We start from the raw sequence: 24,301 nt of genomic DNA, 5'->3' as shown, positions 1-24,301 counted from the left end.
AGTCACTTTCATTACTTTGTTGTTGTTTATATTACTGCAAGATTATTATTTTTTTTTTAATTTTCAGAGCTTGCTTTGAGTTTGGGGGGGTGTTTGTGGTTATGGTTTTGGATTTCTTTTTAATTGGGTTATCAAAGTCTGTGTAGTTTTGTTTGTGTGGATTTTTGCTGGATGGGGTTTTTTTGTTTGTTTGTTTGCTTTTCTTTCAGAATTGATCTACGTGAATATATCCTCAGGTGGCTTCCGCACATTTTACACGTACCATATTTACAACTAAAAATATCCTGAAATGTCTCGATCTTTCACCTTGTTACTAATTATTTGATTGTAATTTTACAGCTAAAATAGACCAAGAAAATGAAGAGAAGTCACTAACAGAAGCACATAAAAGGTAAGAAAGAACAATGCATAAAACCTTTCTTTGAAAAATATGTTTTTGTAGAGGTTGCTCTATTGGTAACCAGCATTATTGTATTTTTGAACAGTGATAGGAATACACTCAGAAAACTAAGTGATATTCATTTATTGTAAATTTTAATTTGACAAATAGGAAAAAAGTTTGAAATTCTTTAGACAGATATTGTATGTGACTCCTGTCATTCAGAAAATTCCCCACACAATCATTATTCATTAGGTAACATTTCCTGTGCTTATAAAATGTTAATTTTATAACAAAGAATGATAATCTGTTTTTTAATATACTAATGATATGTATAATTAAATGTGACTTCCTTTGTAGAATTACTAATAGATCTTCAAATACTTCTTGTAGCAAAAAACAAAATACCTCATTAAATTTCATTACAGATGTGTGCAGCTGAGAAAGTTTTCAAAATTGAGAACCTCACTGCATTGCATAACTTGTGGTTTCTTCTGATGTTTTGGAAGAGTTCTGCAGAAGCAATGTTTAAATGTGACAGATTTTTATCTGTCCCAGTAAGAGATCAAAATATGACCCACACCATTTATAGTCCAGATTTAGTGAAACTGGCAGTCTGTGTTTGTTTTTCTTTCACTAAATATAGCATCATCTTTTTGTACTAGCTACCACTGCTACTGAATATATACTAATGAATATATCCATTATATATTCCCAGAATTGTGAAGTGTCTCAATAGGATTCCTGTAAAAGATATAAGTGTAAAAGTTTCTAGCTTTTATTATGATTTGTTAGCCATTCTGTGGCCTTGATACCCAAATTTGCTGCCTGCAGTAATGTCACAGTGCTGCTGACATCTGGCACAGCACCACATTTTCTCTCTGTTCCCTTGAGCCATGTACTGAAGATAATAACTGAAAAGGAAACCAAGAGTAGAGTGTTCCTCTGCCAGAAGACCCTTCCTTCTTACTTGTGAGGAGATGGTGGATCCACCATCGGTAGTGCGGGATCGTGATGGAAAAAAATGCAACAAAGGGAATATTGCTTTGGCTCAGTATCATACCTCTTGCTCAAGTATATGAAAGGCATTCCTGACATTTCCTAGGTTTGTTTAGCTGCTCTGTTACGTAATTCTTATCCTTAACATTGTCCTTCACAATGAAGCTTTGAGAGAAGATACTGCTATTAGGAGATTTCTGTGGTAGCTGACTGCTCTTTTAAGGAAACTGTTTCTCCTGTAAAAAAAGGATTAGACCACAAGTCAAAAACTGACAGAAATCTAACAGCAGCAGAATCTGCAATCTGTACAGAAATCTTATGACTCGTCATTATCTTTTGGTGTCTAATTCATTCTCTGTTCTACTCTTTCTCCCTGACTAGACCAGAACCATAATATCAAAAACTTCCTATGGGCTTATTTAGCATCCATAATATGGGACAAGAAAGAAAACTACTCCATAGATTCTTATTTAGTTCGGTCTGCTCCTTCTGACTTGTCCTAATTCTTTCTTCTCCTGCAGTGTTGAATGTAGCAGTTCCTTTTATATAGTTTGTCAAAGAAGAAAATTCAGCTTCATTGTTCCTCTTTACTGTGAATATCTAGCAAGGATATTCACAGGCACAATCTTTTGTGGAACATATGAGGAATTATGCTAGGACCACATCGGAACAAAGTAATTTTGTACTAGTATCTACATTACATTTTCTCTCTTCCTTCCACCTTTCCACTAAAATTCTTGATTAGATTAGTGGGTTTGTTAAAATACTGAAGACAACTCCATGTATAGTTTTAGTATTATGTGTAATTTTTTCACTAAGATCTTTAATTTAGCTTAGAAATAAAATGCTTGGGATCCATTTTGGCAGGCGTGGGTGAAAAAGAAGATGAGAGCTTAAAAAGCTAAATAAAAGATTAGTTACATTTGACTAATCATAGGTAGAATAGCAATGCATAGGATGACTAGGCAAGCAAGTAGTGCAAGGAAAAGTGATGGATTAGATGGAGCAAAGTTAATGTGATTAATGTGCTTGGATTTTCCTTGTTGAAGTGGATAACTTCAGCCCATGTATAAGTTCAGGTCTACTGCATGAAAGCATTTCTTTACCTTTCATTAAAAACTATGAATTTTCTTCTTTTTTTTTTGGTTAGTTTGGGCGCAAAATATTAAAGCTGATGTCTCCATTAAAATAGAAAAGTCTAAAAGAAAAACTCTTGCATCAATAAGAAAAAATATTTCTGAAATGAATAATGACTTGAAGAAAATGCAGCAATGTGTATTTTAAAAAAGCTCAATTGTGCAACAGATGAACTGAAGTGGAAAGTTAATCTTACATACAAAATGAAGACAAAGAAAATGGAATGTCTGCTCCAGGGACTCCATACAGTGTATAGCTGTTCATTTGTCACAAGTGAGAAAATGTTTAATCAGTTTTGAAATGATGTATTCTCTCTTTATTTATCGTGTTTAGTGACTTTAAGAGTGTCAGTATGTAAAGTGTTTATCCAAGGAATGGATTTCTGGCACATGGATAAAATGAAAAGTGAAATGTTTAGCTCGCAATAGGCATATGTTCCAAGATCTCTCTGAGTAAGTATCCTGAGATGAGAAGAAAGCACACAGGTCTGTGTTTATCTAGCTTACGCAGGCAGACAAGGAAGGCTCCAGCCTGGTATTAACACTGAAGTGACATGGAATGTCTTCACCAAACCCCAAACAATTACATCATTCCCTTAACAATATTGATAAAGTGTAATAAGAAAGAACCTGGCACTTTCCAATTAGATCCTCATTGCTAAATGCTTGAGAAACTGTGAAATACTGTCAAGTAAAAAACACTAGTTTTGGGGGGAGGCAAACGAAGTGAAACAGAAAAGAAAGAGGAGGAGGAGGGGGAAAGAGGTGCTTTTATATTTTAGAAGTCCTCAATTTGGTGCCCTTTTTCTTAACTTTAAATCTGTCCAAGACTCATAGTATATGGTCAAATCACATAGCTGTGTATAACACTTAAATTACATTATAAGTAAAATGTAGCATCTTTAAAAACTGGGAGATACAGTACACTTTCCACAAAGGGACAAGAGTTCTCTGTTTTCTGTATTTTCATTTACTTAGCTTTAAATACCTTTAATTTTTCAAGATGTGATTTTATTTAAGCAGCAAGAAAAAATTAAAAGCATTATTGTTTCCAGGTATGCTTAATAAAATCTTAGAATGAGGTAGACTTTGATCACAGTATCCACAGCAAGTAGGAACCAAGACTGCAACAAAATTGGTGTCCAAATAATATGACAACTGGTGTCTTGTTTACCATGCTAGGATAAAAGGTAATAACAACAGCAGCAATACAATTTTGCAGACTTATAATCAGAAATTAGTTAGTTACTCTTCTTGCACTTGATTTCTGAAGAATCAGTAGCTAAACAACCTGACTGGAATTACTAGAAACAGCATTACTAGAAACAGTGAAGCTGAAGGTCCTCTGCCTTGTTACTTGAATAACTCTACAGGAATAGCATGTAACTTTATTACTTTCTTATAATACCTCACCCACTATTGAGTTCTGATCTTCTTGGAGGGCTTCCAGATTCATGTCTTTTTCAGAAGAAAATAAATCCAGACTTGTAACACTGATCTCTCTTCCGCTAAAATAGTTAAGATGATCTTTTTTTCCCCATTCATGTCTTCTTGGAATAACACCTAGGGAATTATTAAAAAATTGAACTGGAGGTGTTTGGGTTTTATATCCGAGACATAGTCAGATAATCTCCAATTTTTCCTGCTATCTCTCAGTCTAAAAATGAAGCATCAGATTCTAAATTCAGTGCAGTAGCACTGAAAATTGCCCAATTACTTATATTTCATATAATTTCCTCATATTTATTATAATTTACTCATACTGCACTCATGTAAGAGACAATGTATGCTGAAAATTGTTTAAGAATGCATAATGAGAATATATATTTCTTTTATAAAGGATCAAATAGAGGACTTTCTGCCTTTTGACGTAAGTATCAACAGGGGAATTTAGGATGTGTGTGGCTTGGTATGGAATGCTCATCTTTCCATGTCAGGATATTTTTATTTGGTTTATTTATAATTTGCTCCCATTACTTGCACATTCCAGTGATTTTTAGACTTTTAAGTGCTTCCTAAGTGCAGCCTCCCAGGCACCTCTTCTGTTTTCAAGACTTTTAATAATCCAGTTAGAAATGTGTTGTGGCTTTCTTTTGCTGTAGCAACAAAATGACATTAATTTTGAAGAGAAATGTTTACTTTTAAATTCCCTGCAAAAAAAAAAAAAAATCTCCTGACACAACAGTCTTTGCAGACTTCCATTGGCTTCACTGAACATGAGACTTGGGGAGGAACAAAGCTTTACACCTGCTTATGAACTGACAAGCTGATGACACTTAGAGAAATAGCAGACAGTATGGTACAATGGCACTGCTGAAAAGCAACACCTCGAAATGTAGCACCTAAGTCTGGTAATCCTTTAAAACATTGAAAGTTCCTCCCACCTCACTACCCTCCACACAGTGTTTTGGATTGTTTCCAAAAGTGAACTGTAAAGTTAAAGTGAAAATTGAGTTAATGATTGAAATAAACTGGTGAAAAGCTTAGAATAGAGAGAGGTATGTAGCTTAAAAAAAAAAAAAAAAAAAAAAAGAAAGGCAAAACAACAGCACAAAACTTTTAACTGAAAGGCAAGAATATGCTATTGGACTCTGTCTTTCACTACTCTTTGACCATTCATCCTTTGTTGGTTCCTTTACTGTTATGTCTCTCTTCTCGCTGTGTGGCTCCCAGCGTGCAGACTAGAATTGCTTACAGTAATACATTTCAGACTGTAGGTATACATTAGTTGGATCAGCAGAAAATAAATACTTGGTGAGCAAAGGAAATGTGTATAGAAGGAGCTTACAGACTGTTAAACAGTTTGGATCATTCTTGTTTAGTATCCTGTCTCTGACAAAATATCAGGACCTGTAAATATGCAGTAATGGAAACTTAACCAGCAGTTTAGTTATGTCAGAAAGTCTCTGCTGAAAAATGGGTAATTAATCTTATCCTGAAAGATGAAGTCCTCGTCCTTTTCTGAAAATATTTGCCAAACAACAGAAGTCCTTAACTATTGGTAGGATTGATTTTGCCTGTAAGAGCATCATCTTTGCTTTTAAAGATGACCGCCTGCTTGCTTAGAAAAATAATTTCATTTTATTAGTTTTAAATTAGTTTGCATTTAATGACAGTGATAGTATGAACAAATGGTAATATAACTTTTAACACACTGGGATACAATTCAGAGATCTAATGTTCTGCAATGTAAACTGATCTTTAAGCAACTTATTCTAAAGTTAACGTAGAGGATTTATTCTTAGATCCCATAGTAAAAGATAAAGGATAATAGTTAAAGGATCAACTACAGTTACACAGCTAAGTAACATTGATCATAATACAGCTAAGTAACACCCTAAAAACAATATAGTTAAAATAATTTGATAAACCCAAAATTAATACTATGGCATTAAACTGAGGATTAAAAAAAAAAAAAAGACAAAAAAACCATGTAGCTAATGTAATGAGTGGAAAAAAATACAGAAATTAAAATATTTCAGTGTTGCATATTTTTTGGCTTTCAGTTTATTCCTAGCAGGTGGTTTCACCAAGTAGCCTTCAAAAATTCAAGATACTCCTCTCGAGCTATTGCAGCTGAAATAGAATGCTTGTGTGTGTGTGTGTGATTAGCTCCAGTGCCTCTCCATTGTGCATCAGCTTCTGATTCTGTTCAGTAGGATTTTTCTTTCATCGTATTTTCCACCTGAGATGTTTGGTTAGATTGTTTCCTAAGACCTTCATAGTACAGTGTTCACATTTGCAATGACTGTGACTTAAATGTGGATAACATGACTTTTTTACTCTTATGTCAATTTGCCACTACAGTGGATGCTTTCTTGTTGTATATTAAGATTTACTTTAAGTATTATTATATTATACGGTTTTGTAATGTATAGGCAAATAGAAAAGTAGAATGTCAGGGAGGGGATTTAATTAGGTCACAACTGCATTAACTCATCTGGAAACCAACCAGTAGTAATCTGTACAATATAGGTCATTCCTTCCATAACAATTTCCAGCTGATGGAAGGCTGCCATCCACAAGCCCTTCACAGTGTAGGGCTTGCTTCAGCCTGATACTGCAAGTCCACTGTTCTTCTCATACATGGAGATGAAGTGACTAGGAAAAAAAAATGCTGTCTCTTTACTCTTCCTCAGTTTTATTTCTCAGTCTTGTTGCCTTGTTTCTTGATTGCCTTAACGAGCTAGTTCAGAAGCAGCTTTAGTGGGCCGGATCCCTTCTGCACTGTCTTAAATGAATGCTTCTCATGAGATAACCTTACACCCTTCTTTTCTCAACTGCTACCTTAATCAGTCTGTTGGGGACGTAAAAGTTCCTTCTTCATCCTAAAGAAAACTAGGGAAATGGTCACCCCAGACCAGAAATACCATGAAGCCTTTGTGTAATCCTTGGAAGGGAGTGGGAACAACTCCTCCAGACATGAGGCAGTGCTCCCAGGCCAAAGCAGTTTATTTAGCTTTGCTTGTATGTATGAATATTGAGTATTCACAGATCCAGAGTGATATGGTTATTTATTACAATATTTCTTATAATTCCAGTGGCTGCCACCTTCTCATTTAGACTTAATACTTTAGAAAATGCTGCCCATTTTCTGTACTCATCTATACCAAGATAACTGTCACCACTATGAAGGGAATATATTGGGATAACTTGGTAGTTGAATCTTAAATGCTTAACATTTGAAAAATGCATGTAAAGACCTTTTCAACTTGACAGTTCGTCAAGACAGATATTGAAGTCTTTCAACTTTCTTTCATAGTATTTTCTTGTAATTGACTCTGAGAATATGAAAGCCCCCATGAAAACAGTTGAGTTTTCAGCAAAGGCTGGATTACTTCAATTCATAGTTGTGCTGGCCTATGGTGATATTAGTGGATGCATGTTAAGAAGAGAGCTCATGAACACAGAATTAAGTAAGAACACTCTACAGAGCAACCTCAAAGGGTTAAGATGAAAGTGTATCACAAGACATTTAAAATTCTCTAATACCCAAGTATTTCAGGGCATTTTTATTCTATAATTTTCAAATAATAGAAACTGAATTCTAAGTTTGACTTGAGCACCAAAATGGAAAAGAGAACATGATTATGCCCCAAACCCTCTGTACATTAATTTCACTTGTTATATTTAGAGTGTATTTTTGCCAATTTATATATATAAAATTTAATCTATACTGAATGATATTCTTAGAGCATGGGTTAATATTATGTGTACCTGAAATTTGGTAAACCATGTGTGTGGTTTCTGTCTAGAGATCTAAATAATCTGTTGTAGATTTAAGACAAATTATTATTTCATTATATAATTGTTATTATTATCTTTGTAGATAAATCTGACCTTTCCTTTGCATGAATTTCAGTTATAAAAGAGTGCCATACCAAGAAAGCAGGCAGATTACAAGGCTGAGGTTGATGTAAATAAATTGAAAAAACATAACACAGTATTTAGTACACAACAGTTATGCACTACTTCCATATGTAATTATAACCTCTTTAAGAAATAATGATTGCTCAGAAACCCTCCATTGTGCTAGACAATGAAGATGAGCTGTGTTAATAGAAATATTTGAAGTCAGGTTGGGCTTTAACATGAGGCGTTCAGCTGTTTCTTACAGCACTGAGGCCAGGAGCTTGTGTGTCAGATTACTGCTGTTGAAATTCATTCTACCGCTCTATTCTGTGTCTGCTGGCAAAGTCTTATTTCCTCGATTTTCTAAGGGTTATTTAATATGTTTGAAGCTCATATGTTGGTCTTTTTAAGAGAGGAAAATAGTTTTCTCTTGGATATGTTGCTGAGCCTGACTTTCCAGTGCACACAATTACATAACACTCTTTTACACATGCTTATATTGTCTATGGCCAGTTTAGCACAGATCTATCCATGTGCCTACATAGCAGCTTAGCTATGATACCCACACATAAAATTAAAAGCATTAAACTCCAAGAAAGAGAGCCTATACGTTCCTGCAAAGTGTTCAGATTACATGGATTACAAATAACACCAGTGCATCTAGGGAACTGTAACTACCTCAAGCCAAGTTTTTGAGAGAGAGTTTGAACCAGTTTAAAATTGTTATTTTAAAATGGCTTGAAAAAGCACATGCAAATTAAAAATGCATTTAAAGAGTCATGTTAAAAATGTATTTTGTTTTTTTTCTCAGTGGCCTGTTAAAGTACAAATGTCGGACACAAAAAAGAACGCAAAGTTAGTTCAGTTTCTAATGTATTCTCTCAATTAATATTTTAATCTGAATAATATTCTTGAACAGAGACTTAACCTTTAAATATGCACAACAGAATTTAGCTTCACATAAACCCCAAATGCTGGGTGAACTGTAGATAACAAGTGCTTTGTATGTGATACGATGAAGGTAGCAGAAATACTTCTAACCTACATTTCCTGACCTTTTATTTTCAAAGGGAAAGAGGCTGACTCAGTCTATGCAGAATAACTTTTTAAACACTGTATTTTTTTTGTCATCAGAAAAGTTCTGTCTTCCAAGATAGATCCCTCCTGAGGAAATTTAGCACCTAATCCTATTATTTGGCAAATTTCATCATACCCAACCAATATACCTTAATCTGGACCTGATAAAATTATTTTCTAAATTAAAAAGATTGTGAAAATCTCATTGCTCAAATTCACTTTTCAACAGAAGTATAATTTAATTTAGTTATGGCCGTATTATGTTGCTGCTTTGTAACCTTCTGTTATGAAGCATTTTTTTCATGAAAGACAGTACCAAAGAAATACCCACCCGTTGAATCAAGTAAATATAAGACTCTGGAATAACAGTTTAAACTGAGGTTGAAGTGGTAATCTGATATGTGAAGGGTTTATTCATTGTTAGCACCATGGGATCATCAGTCTACCTAAAATTTTAGTTTTCACAAAATGTTTGAGTGCAAAGTTATACTCCTAGTACCTATTGAATTTAAGTCTGTGTCACAATCTGTGCTCTGCTTCAGCTAGTGGGTCTGCTGCCACCTGTATAAAATGTGGAAGGTTCATTTGTGTTACTAATCAATATGTACAATCGATAATATTGATCATTGTAGATGAACATTAAAGCTGTAAAACATTCCTAGTACTGGGAAGGAGGGCGTCAAGATTCTCATGAACAAGACAGACCAGCCTATTGAAACATTTTTTCTGTTCTTCCCCTTGCATGCTTTTTGTTGGGCTTTTGTTGGGAGAAAAAAACAAATAGTACTTCAAAGGTAGAATTGTTATTGAAGCTGTTAATTTTCATATGTTGGAGCAATAAAAAACTTTTCTGTTTAATATGAATTTATAGGAGGCAAGGGACTAGAGATGAGGGAGATGACTTAGGATTCAAAACATTGCAAATGTTTGGCAGGTTTTTTTTAGAGGAAAGGAAAAATCTCTTGAGACCTTTGTTTTTTAAGGAACAATATTACAAAATACGTAGTTACACAATATAAATTGGCAAATGAAAGAAGAGATTAATGGTTCTGGCAGCTAACTGAAGCTGGCATATTATCTCAGCTTTCTTTTTAATATAAGAAAGTTTCTTTTCTTCCTTAATAAAAAGGGGCAAAAAATAAAGAACAACAAGAAATTTCTTACCAGCATTTAAGTACTAGATATCTTGAATGAACCTATATTTACTTTTATATTTTCTTACTTGTAATTATGCAGGACAAGGGACCACACTGAGGAGAGGCAATGATAATTTAAAAAAAAAAAAAAAAAAAAAGAAAGTGAAGAAAGTGATGTGAAGTTATAGTGCAGAGAAGGACCCTCAACAAAATGCAGTCTTCTCAGGATACTATGCCCATAAAGTTTCTTGCAATCGTGTGCTATCTCAATAACCAGGATACTGATTCTGTTTCATTTTACATAGCTTTGTGTTACTTTGTTGAACTGCTTGATATTCTGTCTGAAGACTAACTCTCATTAGTGCTTTCAGATGTTGAGTACACAAAGAGAATGCATACAAAGTCTTGGCCCCTTTATAAAAGAAAACAAGAATTAATATGATGATTCAAATGATTAACTTTTCCACGAAGCAAGTACTGTTACCTATATATTGTACTCATCTGCCCTATGCAGGCAACAATTCAGAATCAACACTGAACAGGCTTATATTCCCACCAACTGGTTTTGGCTTTAAATACAACACATGTCAGATTTAAAGTTGTAGGAGGCACACACAGTCTTTTCTTTCCCTTTTGCCTTCTTTCTTTTGGTACACTATGCTTAGTTCCAAATTTTATTTGTGAGTTTAATCAAACTAAAATGCACCTTAGCAGCTCCAACCTGACTTAGAACTGCTTCTGAAACACAACTGCTTCACAGAACTAACATAGTACCACCACTAACAGTACCTGTTCTTAATCTCAAACGTACATACATAATGCTTAGCAAATTATAGAGGTAAACCTAAATAGCCAAGAATATCCAGGTTTGAACTGCAACCAAAATATGTAGTCTGTTAAACAGTGTAGAGTTGTAGAAACACTTTTTTCTGCTTTTAAGTCCACATTGAAACAACCCTTTACCTTTGCATGTGATTTAGTTTGCTGTATGGGGAAACTGGATGCATGTGTGTTGGTGCGTATGTCCACTATTTCTCAGAAAAGTCAGCCAGGGCATGTCTGTACCTATTGTTACTTTGCTATTTTTTTGGCCACAGAAGCCTGACCAAATAATACTGAGATGAACCTACTCTGTCCGTTGCTTATTATTGTTGATTTGTCTCCTTATTACTTTCTTTTTCCTTTTTCTTTTTCAGCAAAGGAAGTATTTTTGTTGTTTCCAGCTGCTCTATATCCTCTCCCTCTACTTTGTGTGATCTACTGCGTACATTTGCATACATACTCGCATATGTACAAACATATGTTATACATATTTATAAACTGGCCAATGCATCACAGACAGAAGACTTGAATCTGAATCACTGTCTGCAACTTTTTGCTAACTGGTTTCAGAATGGAATGGGAAAAAATGCTGAATAATCTATAGCTGCTCTTAAAATACTCCTGATGGATCAGATCTATTAGCTAGAAATGCTGTCAATGACCCATTTGCAATGTGAATAATTCTTTTCTTCCTCATGTGATTAAATTTGGTTTGGCTGTTATTACATCCATTCCTTTCTTCCCTCCAAATAGAACAATCACTTTCATAGTCTCATAGTTGTACTCAAGGGAGCACAGAGAAAAGTCCAGTGATTCATTCATCAAATTTCCACATTTGAGTAAGAGTAAGCAGTGAGTTCAGACATCTCAGTCTGCAATAATTTTTCTGAATTACACGAACATTTGAACCAAGGAAATTAGAAGACAAAAAAGGGAGAAAAGGAACTAACTATCTTAATCTTATTTCCTTACTTACTTGTCAGGGATGAGCAACTCTTACATTGTTTTGAGAGAGCCGATGCTATTTAGTTCTCCTTCAGGGCCGATATGAGGGATATGAAACCCAGTCTGAAAGCTGTTTAAAGAATTCTGGCTTTTGCCATGTCAGGATAAGACAGTGGTGTGATCATCACTGGCTTATTTTTAATCATGCTTGAAAAGTCAGGCTGTTTGAAGCAAAGGCAGTGACCTCCTTTACCTCTTTTAATCCTGGAAAATAACTTGCATGCCCTTCCTTCCCTCTCCCATGACTGCAAGATCTTTTCTAATGCGTGTTCTTTTCCTTTAAGACACTCAGGAATCATATGGAAAACTAGGAACATTTTCATTTGAGAAATGGACACTAAACAAGCTTTGCAATACTTGTTTCATAATAAATGATTAATTTTGCAGATAGATTAAACGAAAGTCAGAGAGGTCAGATGAGTTTCTCAAGGTTCTATACTGCAGAAATTAATTTGGGTATAGAAACAAAAGACTTTTGAACTCTAGTCCCTTATTTGATAAAAAAGTGCTATTCCTAGTCAGGACTAGCAACAATGGTATTTGCAGATGTTTTGTTTCAAAATGTGCTGAAGAATCAATAGGAACATTTGATTGGGCTGCCTAAGAGAAAAGCATCAGAGAAAAGATATTTACTGCCTGGCTGAAGTTTGAAAGGATGGTGTCTAGTCTTGGGGCTATGGCAATGTCATCCAAATTTCTCTTGGTATTTAAAATGTATGTCCCCTCCCAAAATCAGCTTTGAGATATGTCTAGTTTGACATATGTAAACATTTCCATTTCAGATATTTAAAGACCATGGTAACAGAGAGGATTTACTGCTGTCCATGTTTTATTATTTGATGCATTTGGATTTGCTTTGTTTGCTTTGTCTTTCATGTGTGAATTTCACCACTTTGTCTTCTAGTACAAAAATGACAGCATCAAATGTATAGCAAGCAGGTTTCCGTATGTCATCTAAACACACTCTAAAAAAACCTGCTGAATAAGGGTAGACCTCTCTGGTTGGAAGAAATATAGTAACTGTCTTGACTGTTTGATCTCTATGTATAGAAAAAAAAAATATTTGATTCATGGAGATTTGTGCCCTGAAGTATTACTGTGTTGCAGCTGATGTCTTGTGCATTGTTACTGGGCATTAGAAAGGTGTGACGTGTTAACAATGACAACCTGCTACGCTGCTGCTGCTTCACATTTCACAGATGGCTTATTTCCCTTACCTCCCAGAGTAACTGTCAGGGAGGCAAACAACCTGTATGAGCATTTCTCTTCTTTCTATAAACCTACTAATTACCTTACAGCTATTAGACACAGCTGTATGCATGTGTAAGGTTATACCAGCTATACAAGTGTTCTTCAGGGAGATTTTCAGTCACCAGAGGAAAAAAAACATTGGCTATCTCCTTCTCCTCAAAGAGGATAGTTGTAATAATTGAAGAGTTAGTGCTGTTTATCTTTTTTTTTTTTTTTAATTGAGCATTCTTCTATGCAGTATGAATTTTATTTTGATTGGCTTCCTGTTTCTTGGGATGTTTTCCTGTGATGGAATTCTGACTTGACGGTCATTCACCATCAAATTCCTTTCTCATTATTCTCATTTGCAAAATGTTTTGAAAACATATTTCTCAAAACAAGGCTTCTTATTTGAATGTCTGTCTTTCTGTGTTCTGTAAACCATTAGTGGCCTTTATTCATAGAACTTAAATAATAAGCCACTGACTGAGCTGATGCCTTCAGATTTGTCTCTTGTTCTTTATTTCTCATGTTCCTTCAAAAATATTGTCAGTTCATTCTGAGTAGTCAAATGAGACCTTGATATGACTCCCCTACTAGCCAGCTTCAGAACTGTAAATCCAGGGGAAGAGACTGGGAGGAAAACCAAAAGATCTTCCTGATATATTTGCAGTCTTGCAAAAAGTTGAAAATATGTGACAGTAGGCAAAAAGTTTAAAACCTAGTGCAGCTGACTGATGAATGTCAGGGATATTCTCTTTTGAGGAATTATGTGGGATCACAGGATAGATGATAAATATTGTCCTCAGTATAAAACTGGGGGGGAAATGTAAATAGGTAAGCAAAATGGAATATTTAAATCAGTAGTATTATTCATCTATAAATCATTTTTAAAAAACAGCTGCAAAAAAAGGTATTCTATGTATTAACCAAGCACTGACTTACAGAACAGAGTGCCATTGTAGGCTAACTGAGAGAGCTGAAGAAATGGCATGCTCAGGTAAGGTGGCATTTGAGTATAAATGCCATGGTTTTAAAAATGAAAATGTTTTCTGTATTTTTCTGTGCTACAACTTTGTTGCTCAATAGCTTCAATTTGCTTCAGCAGATAACACAAAATACAAATAAAGAGGAAAAGCGTATAGAATTTGATTGGTAAACTAATGTTAATTTTTTAAGTTCTAGGGTTTTTTTATTGAGAAATAGGATAATGTATGTAGATATTTATTTTTCACATTGGGGAAAACAACTGGAATATTGGATTTTGAGAACTAGGACAGTTTCATGGAGACTTTGTGAGATTGACTCTTCTGAATGGCTGAATCTTTGTATATTATTGTCACCATCATAGTCCATGAATGAAGATACAGCTTCTGTGACTAAAATGACATTTCCATCTATTTAACTGGAATTGCATTTTTTCCCCACAATTACAGTGATTAAAACTGTGATGTATGTTTCATAGAAAATTACTAGTGGAGTCAATGGGTAATAATAGATCAGTGAACAAAGCACCTACAATTATATTTCAAGATACAGTTTTCCACTGAATTTTTCATAAAATTAAAAATTCTTCAGGGGCTGCTACATTGAGCTTCAGATGGTGAAAAACGTTCTTAAAATGTCCAGTATTTGCAAAACATAAAGTGAAAAAATAAAATGTAATAATACTTAATCAAACAAATTTTTTTTACATAATTATTCTTTACCTTCCTGTAACATTCCTGAAATAAAATAGAAGCATTTCAAACACAGAAATATGTTAAGTTTAGTTGCAGTCACAGTCCTCACTCAGTGTTGGAAATATGATCTTTGCCTTTCCTCAGTGTTCATACTCGGGTAGTTTTTGTGTTTACTATATTAGTTTTACATTTGTTGTGTTGAGAAGAGATTGTCAGATTTTTCTGGTAGAGTCACGATGGGCACCTGTTTTTTGGCACAGCTGCTCCTGGCCCAGTTTTCTGTTGTGTCATTTCTTGTTTAGTACACAGCAGGTTTGAGTTTTAATTTCTGTGTAGGCTCCAACCTAAGCTATTGTGTTGTAGTATAGATCTAGCAGAAGTCAGAGAAGTTTATTTATAGTCCTTTATGGGCTTTCACTCTGTGTTTTGATAACAGCTTTAAACACAACAGAAAAGCAGCATATGGGCAGGTGTGGATATCTGGATTTGCAAGGCTGTGGACAGTGAATTCACTACAGCTTTTGAAAATGGAAAATACTTTGATCAAAACCTGAACTTATGATGAATGCCAGATCCCAACTTCACTGAAGAATCATCTTCATATACCTGCCTGTATATGAAGAGCTCAGAACTGTTATGATTTTGAATTCTTTCATTTCAGATCTGCTACCAAGAATGATTAAATACTATGTCAATGTTAAGTAAGAAAAAAAAAATTACATCAGTGAGGAGTGTAACATTTGCTGGTTTTGCTTTCTTTGACAGCTTTTTGGAAACTACAGCCTATTTCTGTATGAAACCAAAAATGGGAGAGAAAGAGGTGTCCCCACACTCTTTCTTCAGTATTTGGCATGAATTCAGTTCTGACTTCAAAGACTTCTGGAAGAAGGAAAACAAACTTATTCTTCAAGAAAGGTACATTTATTTGTTTGTTCAAAAACTTTTCTGAAAGTATGTTATTAGGAGCAATTGCACAGAAACCAGTCAGCTTCACTTCAGTGGCACACAACCTATCGAATGCCTTTTGGAGTTTTATTAGATTTTGGGGTTTTTTAACCCACCCTCACCACACCCAAGCCTCCATACACCATAATTTTTGAATGGGATTTTAATACCAGTTTGTGCTAGAGCTGTTTGGGTCCCTTACTTGAAAAAGGTTTTTTGGCAGAGCATGCAACTACTATGCTACTATGAGACCAAAGAATGGGAAACTTGTTTCAGGTCTGAAAGTTGATTAAATATTTTCCATTAGCATATTTAGAAAGTCAAGGCATCAGGACATGGCATATTGTAAATATTTGTCAAATGATGTTGGGAAAAGGAAGACAGAAGGAATAATTGACCCTGCATTAAAAAAAAGGACTCTAAACCGTATAGCAAATCACAGCCCATGGACACAAGCACATGTGGTATATATGGCATAAAGAAATAAGACAGCAGTTTTGAAAAATCAGCCATGCTGTCTGGTCCGTGTTTAAGAGGAGTTACGAAGCTTGCTTTCATCTGCGTGCAGACAGTCCATAGTGGTCACCCTTTGTTTATAAAATTATGCCAAGAATTAATCAGTTGTTTAAAAAGTAATAAATGCCATATAAGGACAAACTAAACAAATACAAACATGAAAATTCTAAGCACTGTTGTATAAACCTACAACTGTTAGCAACTTGACTGATCTTGGTATACAGATAGTGAAGTTCTGAGCCTAAATATTAACACAATTGAAGCTTTACATTCATTAAATGATTGATATCAGTCCATTATTAGATAAATTGACAAGTATAGGTCTCTTTTTCAAGCATACTCATCCTATGTAATTGTCACAGACGTAAGATTACTGGTTTAGGAAGTTACTGAAAACTTTCCTTAGGCACCAACACAATCAATGTTGTGTATACCATATATATTTGCTGTAAGTGGATACATTTTGGAACAAGCAGTCTCACAGATAAGAAAACTGGATTCTGGTACTATTGCAAGAACATAGTGAGAACGTTAACTCAATACAGTAGCTCTCTAGGAATCTATTTCATTTTACTGACTGTCTGGCTTAATTTTATGTAATTAAGTATATCTTTTTGAAACTGAGTTGACACTATCTTTAGTTTCCTACGCGGGGATTTTGCTACCTACTTAATACAGGTTAATTTAATTTTGTGTATTTTTTAGGACAGGATTTAAGAAAAATGTCCTTTTATTTCAAAATACTAATCTATTTTTCTAAAAAGATTAAAAAAAACGGAAAAAAACCCAACAAAAAAAATGTCCAGAGAATTCTCACTACAAAATATTTTTCTTTTAAGACATTAACTAAATAAGCACAAAAACTCTTCCTCCTATTTTTCTTAAAACACCTAAAGCTTAAGAGAATGATATGTGATTCTATAAGAGAATGGGCTGTAATACAATCATGTAACACTCTCTCAGTTCAATGTATGTGTATACTAAGAGGATATATTGAAGCAGCAGAAAAAACGTTGCCTGCCAGCTTGTCCCTTCTAGGACAAGGGTGTTTTTTAGCCTGAAAGGAACTGAACGTGTATAACCTACAAAATGGCTGCAGGTGCAGGATGTGACAGGGAAGCGAAAGCACAATGAGGAAGACCTACAGTGGGAAAAGAAACTGGGAGATCCCTAGCAAGAACAGCAGGGAGATCCAAACCCAGACTTGGAACTGATGGGTTGAAAGAGGCTCTTCCAGGAGTTCAGACAGGACTGTGTAACTTCAGTCCAGGAAGTCACTAAGACTGAAAATGATACCTCCTGAAAATCACAGGTAGATTTTTGTTTTGAATTTTAATTTTTACGTGTCTTATCAAGTTTAACTCTTCTGCTCTGTTTAATTTGTTCAGGTGAGGAAGGATTTAGGCTTAGGAAACCTTTGATGTCTTGGTTGTGCTCATCTCTCAAAAATGTTTGGCACCGTGCTTTGTGGGGTCTGGCAAGACAAGCTCTCCTCATTACATTTTAGGAATTAAAATATTTTTGTCAAATTACCAGCAAGAGTAACAATTTTCCAAGTAAGACATTTTCCCAAAAATGAAGAATCTTTTTTGGGTAAACAACTGTCTTATCAAAGCCTTTGCACAGAAAATTCTTTGCCTCCAATCATAGTTCAACACGATATGTGAAGTTGTCTTTTAGGCTTCTTTTTTTTTTTTTTTTTTTTAGTTTTACATTTCTGCCTCTCTTAGTAAAAAACAAGATGCTGTGATATGAAGGTGTCTTGGTATTGAGAGGTCAAAAGAGAAAAATCTCGATGGAAAAATACATGTTGCCCAAAGGTGTAAGAATGTACAACATGATAGGTTTCAAAATCTCGGTCTAGATCAACAGATCTGTAGGTGACAAAAATCTGAAATCCGTCTATTGCCACTGAAATACAACTATTTATTTCAAGAAAGTAGATTTTTCCCTTTAGCTGAGGTTCTTAGGTGTTTTTCTACCACAGAAGTTGAAGAGCAGGGTAGAACTTCAATGGTCAGAGAAACTTTCTGTAGTTGTTCATTAGTGGCAAAATCAAGTGACAGAAATGGTGAGACTTTTTCAGGGACTGTGGTATGACATCTTTGATGAACTAATAACCCGGTTTCTTCCTCATGAAACAAACTTTATTTATAATAATTATTTATAAAATGTATAACTTTATTAGCTTTTCTTTTTTTATTTCAATCATCTTTCTCAACCCCTGGTTGGTTTGGGGTTTTCTTTTGCCTCTTCTCCCTTCACTTCAGTGTTCAGTTTAACAAACTTTAATGCTGTGGGCAGTGTTTCTAGAATATTTTACATCCCAGTTTCCATATGGACTGTTAATAGAGGCTGTTCCTTATTTAGTCTCTGCAAATATGCGTCACACTGTTTTACAATAATTTACCCAAAAGATTTTCATAGATGATATTTTCCTAAGGTGGTACTACTTTTTGTTACCAATAGATTAAATGTGTATGTTTTAAAGAAAGCAGTCAGCCAATTCTTATTTTAATCACTTTTCCCTTGGTATTTCAACTTGCATATTGGTTTGCCAGGCATTTGTATGCAAAAGATAAACATTGAAGTGTGAGACTTTGTATTTTCTTAGTGGAAGATGAGAAAAGAAATATGGTGCAAAGTTAAAAACAATTTTTATGAAGTTTTCTACGGCTTTCACTCTTCCCTCACTTGAAGTAAAGCAGAACTGGAAAATACTAGCTGTAGAGAAAATTATGCATGATAAACTGTGAAATACAGTAGCAATAAAAAGAAAAATGCACCTGAAAATTATGATAGAAGTATAGGTCTGCCAAAAGGTTTTCTGAACAGTACTATTTCTCATGGTCACACTATACTTACAGCTAACTAGACCATTTCAATAGAAATTGATATCTGGATTATTTATAAAGTTCTTGAAAATATTTTGTGGAAGTTGAAATTTCTGATGCTATGTCTACCATAAATATGTATCCCTTTAAGTGAAAATTTTCAAAGTAGTATTAATTCTTTCTGATTAAGCAAGTTTAAGAAAAAAAAAAAACACAAAACAACCAAACCAAAACAAACCAAAACAAACAAAAACAAGAGAACAAAACAAAACAAAAAAACAACCAAAGGAAATCCACAATCAAACTTACTGGGATGTGTTTTGATTTTTTAAAGTTGTCGTCATCATTGTCCTTTGATAATTTATTTAATGTCTCTGGTAGTCTATGGTCTGCATTCATACTTTGCAAACTCTTGAAAGGTTTGCTGTCGTTATAGCCTGCATTTTATGCTTGATCAGCAAGAAAGACTAGAAGGGCGGATGTATTTTCCCTAGTATTTTTGTTTTGTATTCATTGTTGTTTCAAAAGAGAAAGTATGATTTTGAACTTTGCAATCTTCTTGTTCAGCATTTTATTATCTATACATGATTTTCAGGTGCTACATGCCCATTGATGCACATTGTTTTCTGAATACACAGAGCCAGATAATACACAGCTGCAGTAACAGCTGTGCAAAAGTCTCACCTTCATGGGAAAAATCTTAGGTGATCACATCACTAATCTACAAATACCTCTTTTTTTCTCTTTCTGTAGTGAGAGTAAGTGTCTTGTACAGTCTGACTTATAAATATATTAACCCTTTTCTCACTAATATCTTTCTTTCAGTCCCACCTTGTTTTCTTTATATTTCTGAGTTAGATGTATTCAGCCTTAACTGCACTATTTCAGTCTAGCACTTCTGTGAGAGCAAGAAATATTTTTATTTTTCTTTACATCCAGCAAAGGCCTGCAGAATCTGTTGCTCAGACTCTACCATTTTCCTAGGAACCAGGAAAAGGTATTCTGTCCTGAGAATGAAAAGAAAAAAGTGCTCATGAGGCAACACCTAACATAACCGAAGAGGGAAGTCTTGAAATGTTTTGATAAATAAAAAAAGTTAAGCTACTGCTGGTTATGGCAGCATATCAAATATGGAATATGTGAATCTTTCATAAAAATATAATTATTTGTCAGAAATCTCATATTGGTATGGACAGCAATGATTCATCTTTAGGACTACAGCTTCGGCTTTTCTTTATGGCCATGAAATACACCCTGGCTGTCAAAGGCTAGTATCAATATCTTTAGGTAGTAAATGCCAGTTCAGATCTTACTAGAAACAGGTCAGTAACATGGCAGAAACTCATATGCAGGATGCAGTTTCACCTTCCCTTTCTCTGGGTACAAGGGAGGTGCTTACACTTGTTTGTCCACTCCAGTTCTGAATGTGTTTCCATTTCTTCAAATTGTTTGCTGTTCCAGAGGGCCTGTGCAACTTTGCTAAGATTTACCTTGTATTACCTGTATTTCTAGACAGGAGAGCGGGAGGGGGGAAGAGAGAGAGGGACAGCTATAGGTACCCTGTAAATGTGTGCGTAAGGTATATATTGCTCGTAAGATCAGTTGGGTCCTTGCCTTTATGAGGAGGCATGTAGCTGAACAGAGACTGACTGTGTCAGGAATGCCAGCAGAGGAGAGTTCATAAGCAGGATCAACGTGATGGTAAAATTCTATAAGTCCCTGATATCTTACATCACACTAATCTTGAGAATTTCTTCTGGCTGACTTTATTCAACTCTTTAACTCCCACGATAAATCTTTGACACATTAAAAGTAATCTATAAACTCAAAAAAATGCACTCGTCTCTCAAATGCAGAAGTTGCCCATTCCCGTAAGAATAGCAGTTAAGCTGGCACCTGGTGTGTCACACTGTGTATATCTAGATGAAAGGGAGATTCCTGGCCAGTGTGTCTCCACAGCTCATTGATCTCCCTCTGCAGAAAGACTGGTATGTCTCCCTACAGACTCCTCGGCAGGATGATTTAAAACTTGCTGTTGAGCAATTTAAAGTCTGGCATTGGATATCTGTACATCGCACAGTGAGGAGCATATTGGTAAGTTGCCACTTCTGCTTGCAGAGGAGGGCATTAAATCCCATAGCACAAGCAATGTCCTCAGAGTAATTTAAGGGATATTTGTTAGCGCTCATAATATGAACCAGTGAGTCAGACTTGAGACTGAGAAATCGAGGGACATGGGAATAGGCACTTGCAAAGAAATGCAGAAATGGAAGAAAAAAGAAAAATGTATATGGAGTTGCAACATGAGAGGGAAATGATGAACATGCGGGATATGTTTAGTGGGGTCACATTTTGCTTGGCATGCTCTTGTAATGCCAACTAAAAACTCCAAGCGTTATGTTAGTAAGTTGTCATGGGTAGCTACATTTTCTGATTTGGGAACTTTAATCTCAATGTCTTTATTGCATTCTAATCACTCAGTTGAATGCTGGTGAGCTTGGATTTACAACTCATAATGACATTTTAAAACAGAAGGCAGTTTATATGACATTAAATTGAATAATTAGAAGGATCTTCAGTTTTTGGGAATATTCAAAATTTTATCTTGAAATAAAATAGCTTTCTGATGAGAAAATAGTGTTGTGGCCTTTGGAAAATCTACTTTAAAATGCTCAAACACACCAAAGATTCAGCAGCTAGGAACAATCCTGAGAGACAGTGACTCACAAAGAGACAGTTTGCTGTCTAGCTGAAAGAAGTTGCTCAGCATTTCAGTATGGGTATTTTTCGTCTTGTGCGTTTTTGGCAATTAGTCTTTTTTCTTTCTTTCTTTTTTTTTTCAATGAAAACATCGCTGTATTTTGGTTAGAGGAGGTGAACAGAACTGTCATTTTTTAACATTGCTTTTGAGGGAAAAGTCTGTGAAAATTAAAATCACTTGGAGATAAGTTTCTCCGTCTGGATCTTTGGTAGAAAATCCTTTTGAATACCTTAGTCTAATGTTTTCAAGTAATTCTGCATTTTATGAGGCAAGAACAAATATTTCCATTTGCTGCTGTGAGACGACTGGTGCTTACAAATAGTAAACTTCAACAAAGCGAAGGCTCTAGTAAAAAACTAAGTCCAAATCTGCAATCCTTCCTAATTTTTGTGACTTGAGTGAGGCTAGATTCTAGAATGCCCCCACATAAACAGCAGAAGGGCTTTTCAGCAGTCTCTATTTGCCTGATGACAGTGGTGTGCCATACTGGCACATTATGTTGCATCCTAGTATGTGTGTTGTGCATAACAGAAGGAAGATACCAATCATCATCTCATAATGATGTTTACAGCCTGTTTTCACAGCTGTAATGTCAGACTGGGTGTGATAGTAGTAAGTATAGTAATATGGGGTACCATTATTCCTACAATGTAGTGATCTTTTCAATCTTTTTTAACCTTTTCCAGTTCACCAGTTCTTGGGGAAAAAAAATGACATTTGCATATGATAAAAATCGGGCCAATATATTCAACAAATACTTGCATATTGATGAAAATAATTAAAATTTTTAAACAGAATTTTTGTCACGTACTAGATTTTCTATACTTCTAATAGTAGTATAGCATACTACTACTTTTCCAGGCACAATTATTACTTTGGCATTTCATGTTCAATAAAGCATTGTAATGTTTTACAAATGAGCAGCATTTATCATTAAATTATTAGTCCCCAAAAGTTTGAGATGCTCTCAAATACTTAAAATCTACTCTAATGCAGACTGATCCTGAACTACTGAAGATGTTAGCTTCCTTAGTTACTGATAGTTTACCAAACCAGTGCATGGAGCTGGCATAATGGCAACATCCATTAAGTGTAAGTGCATGGCTGTGTGCATGTTTTATGGTATCACTATAGGGACCAGTTTAACATCAGGGGTTGTTTTCCATATTTGGGAAAAGCTGGCTGTGCCTGCAGTCATTTTCGAATCATTACATAATGATGAATGGGCACTTTTTACCTCATGCAGCAAAGCTCAAAGCGTCTTATTTTCCCATCTCCTGCACAGAAGATCTCTTAATGTGGTATCTCTCCAGCTGACTTCTACTTTTTTTATTTTCTTTTCACTGATCTCTTCTATTCACTCAATTCTCATCTTTGCTTGTACTGCCAATCTTGTAGCTATCAATTATTCAATGTAGTAGCCCCAGTATACCCAGTGTAGCAACTCATCTGTCCAGGGTATGTCTCCATATCCTCTTTAAGACAGTCTTCTTCTCCAGGAGGTCTGTTTACTGAGACTTTTCTCATTCTTTTTTACATATTGAATTTTTTCCTTCTTTTACCACATCTGCTGCTTAAAAATGTTTTACAGCTAACAGGGAGTTTCACATTTCTGTTCACTCATGAGTTTCCTTTCTTTTGCTTGCTGATTATTTTACCAGTTTTACCTTACCTCCAGTTTTGTTAGCCTCCCTTATCATTTCTTGTTGAATTTCCTAACCAAATAGCCCAAATGTAGCCAGCCTGGCTTCAGTTCCAAGAAAAACAATGTAAGGTAACGACTGTCTTTTCTTAGATTAACTTCAGTTTTCATCTGTAAGGTCTGTAGGAAAGCGATTTCTATCTTGCGTGAAGGTAGCCAGGTATAGTCTGAAATACTGGCCTCTTTGACAATTTGATGACAGAAGTCATTAAATATATTTAGTGTATTTAAGTGGATATATGCATGTTTGCATTTTATTAGAAACATAGCCATACTTAACAACTCAATTTTTTTACATCATTACATTTTCAAGGTGAAATTTTCTGTAATGTTAAAATGATAATTTTTAAATCATGTTTCAAACAGTATTCTTTTTTTTATTTATGTACATCTATGTATCTCTGCATAGACAAGAGTAGAACCCCTACATCACCAAGAGTATGATTTATGATTGCCAGACAGAACCAAGTGAAACTGAATACTTCAGAATTTAAATTCTTTCAGAATATAGTGAAGTGTGTGGTAGATTACAGTAAGACTCTGCAAATAGGAAAAGTCTAATTTTCGACTGGCCCCAAAGCCTTATTTTAGACCCATTCGACATGAAATGTATTCCCCAAAGTCTATTCAACACTGTTGACAGAGGAGGGGTCTTTAATCAGAGTCCTGCTGCAGGTTGTTTGCTGTGTTAAGTGCCCAGATTAAAAAATTTTAATCTATTTGTC

At 35.0% G+C, this 24,301-nt stretch overlaps 1 protein-coding gene across 1 annotated transcript in view; it reads left to right on the top strand.

The window, feature by feature from the left end:
* Window positions 1-24,301, top strand: part of FMN2 (formin 2) — a 179,844-nt gene that overhangs the window by 145,682 nt on the left and 9,861 nt on the right. Inside the window, exons 16-17 of the mRNA XM_032681420.1 lie at window positions 340-391; window positions 15,584-15,733. Of these exons, the coding sequence (XP_032537311.1) occupies window positions 340-391; window positions 15,584-15,733 (202 nt within the window). The remainder of the gene's footprint in view (window positions 1-339; window positions 392-15,583; window positions 15,734-24,301) is intronic.

The sequence above is a fragment of the Chiroxiphia lanceolata genome, chromosome 3 (assembly GCF_009829145.1).
Source record: "Chiroxiphia lanceolata isolate bChiLan1 chromosome 3, bChiLan1.pri, whole genome shotgun sequence".
NCBI classification, from domain to species: domain Eukaryota; kingdom Metazoa; phylum Chordata; class Aves; order Passeriformes; family Pipridae; genus Chiroxiphia; species Chiroxiphia lanceolata.
This window is presented reverse-complemented; position numbering and strand designations above follow the sequence as displayed.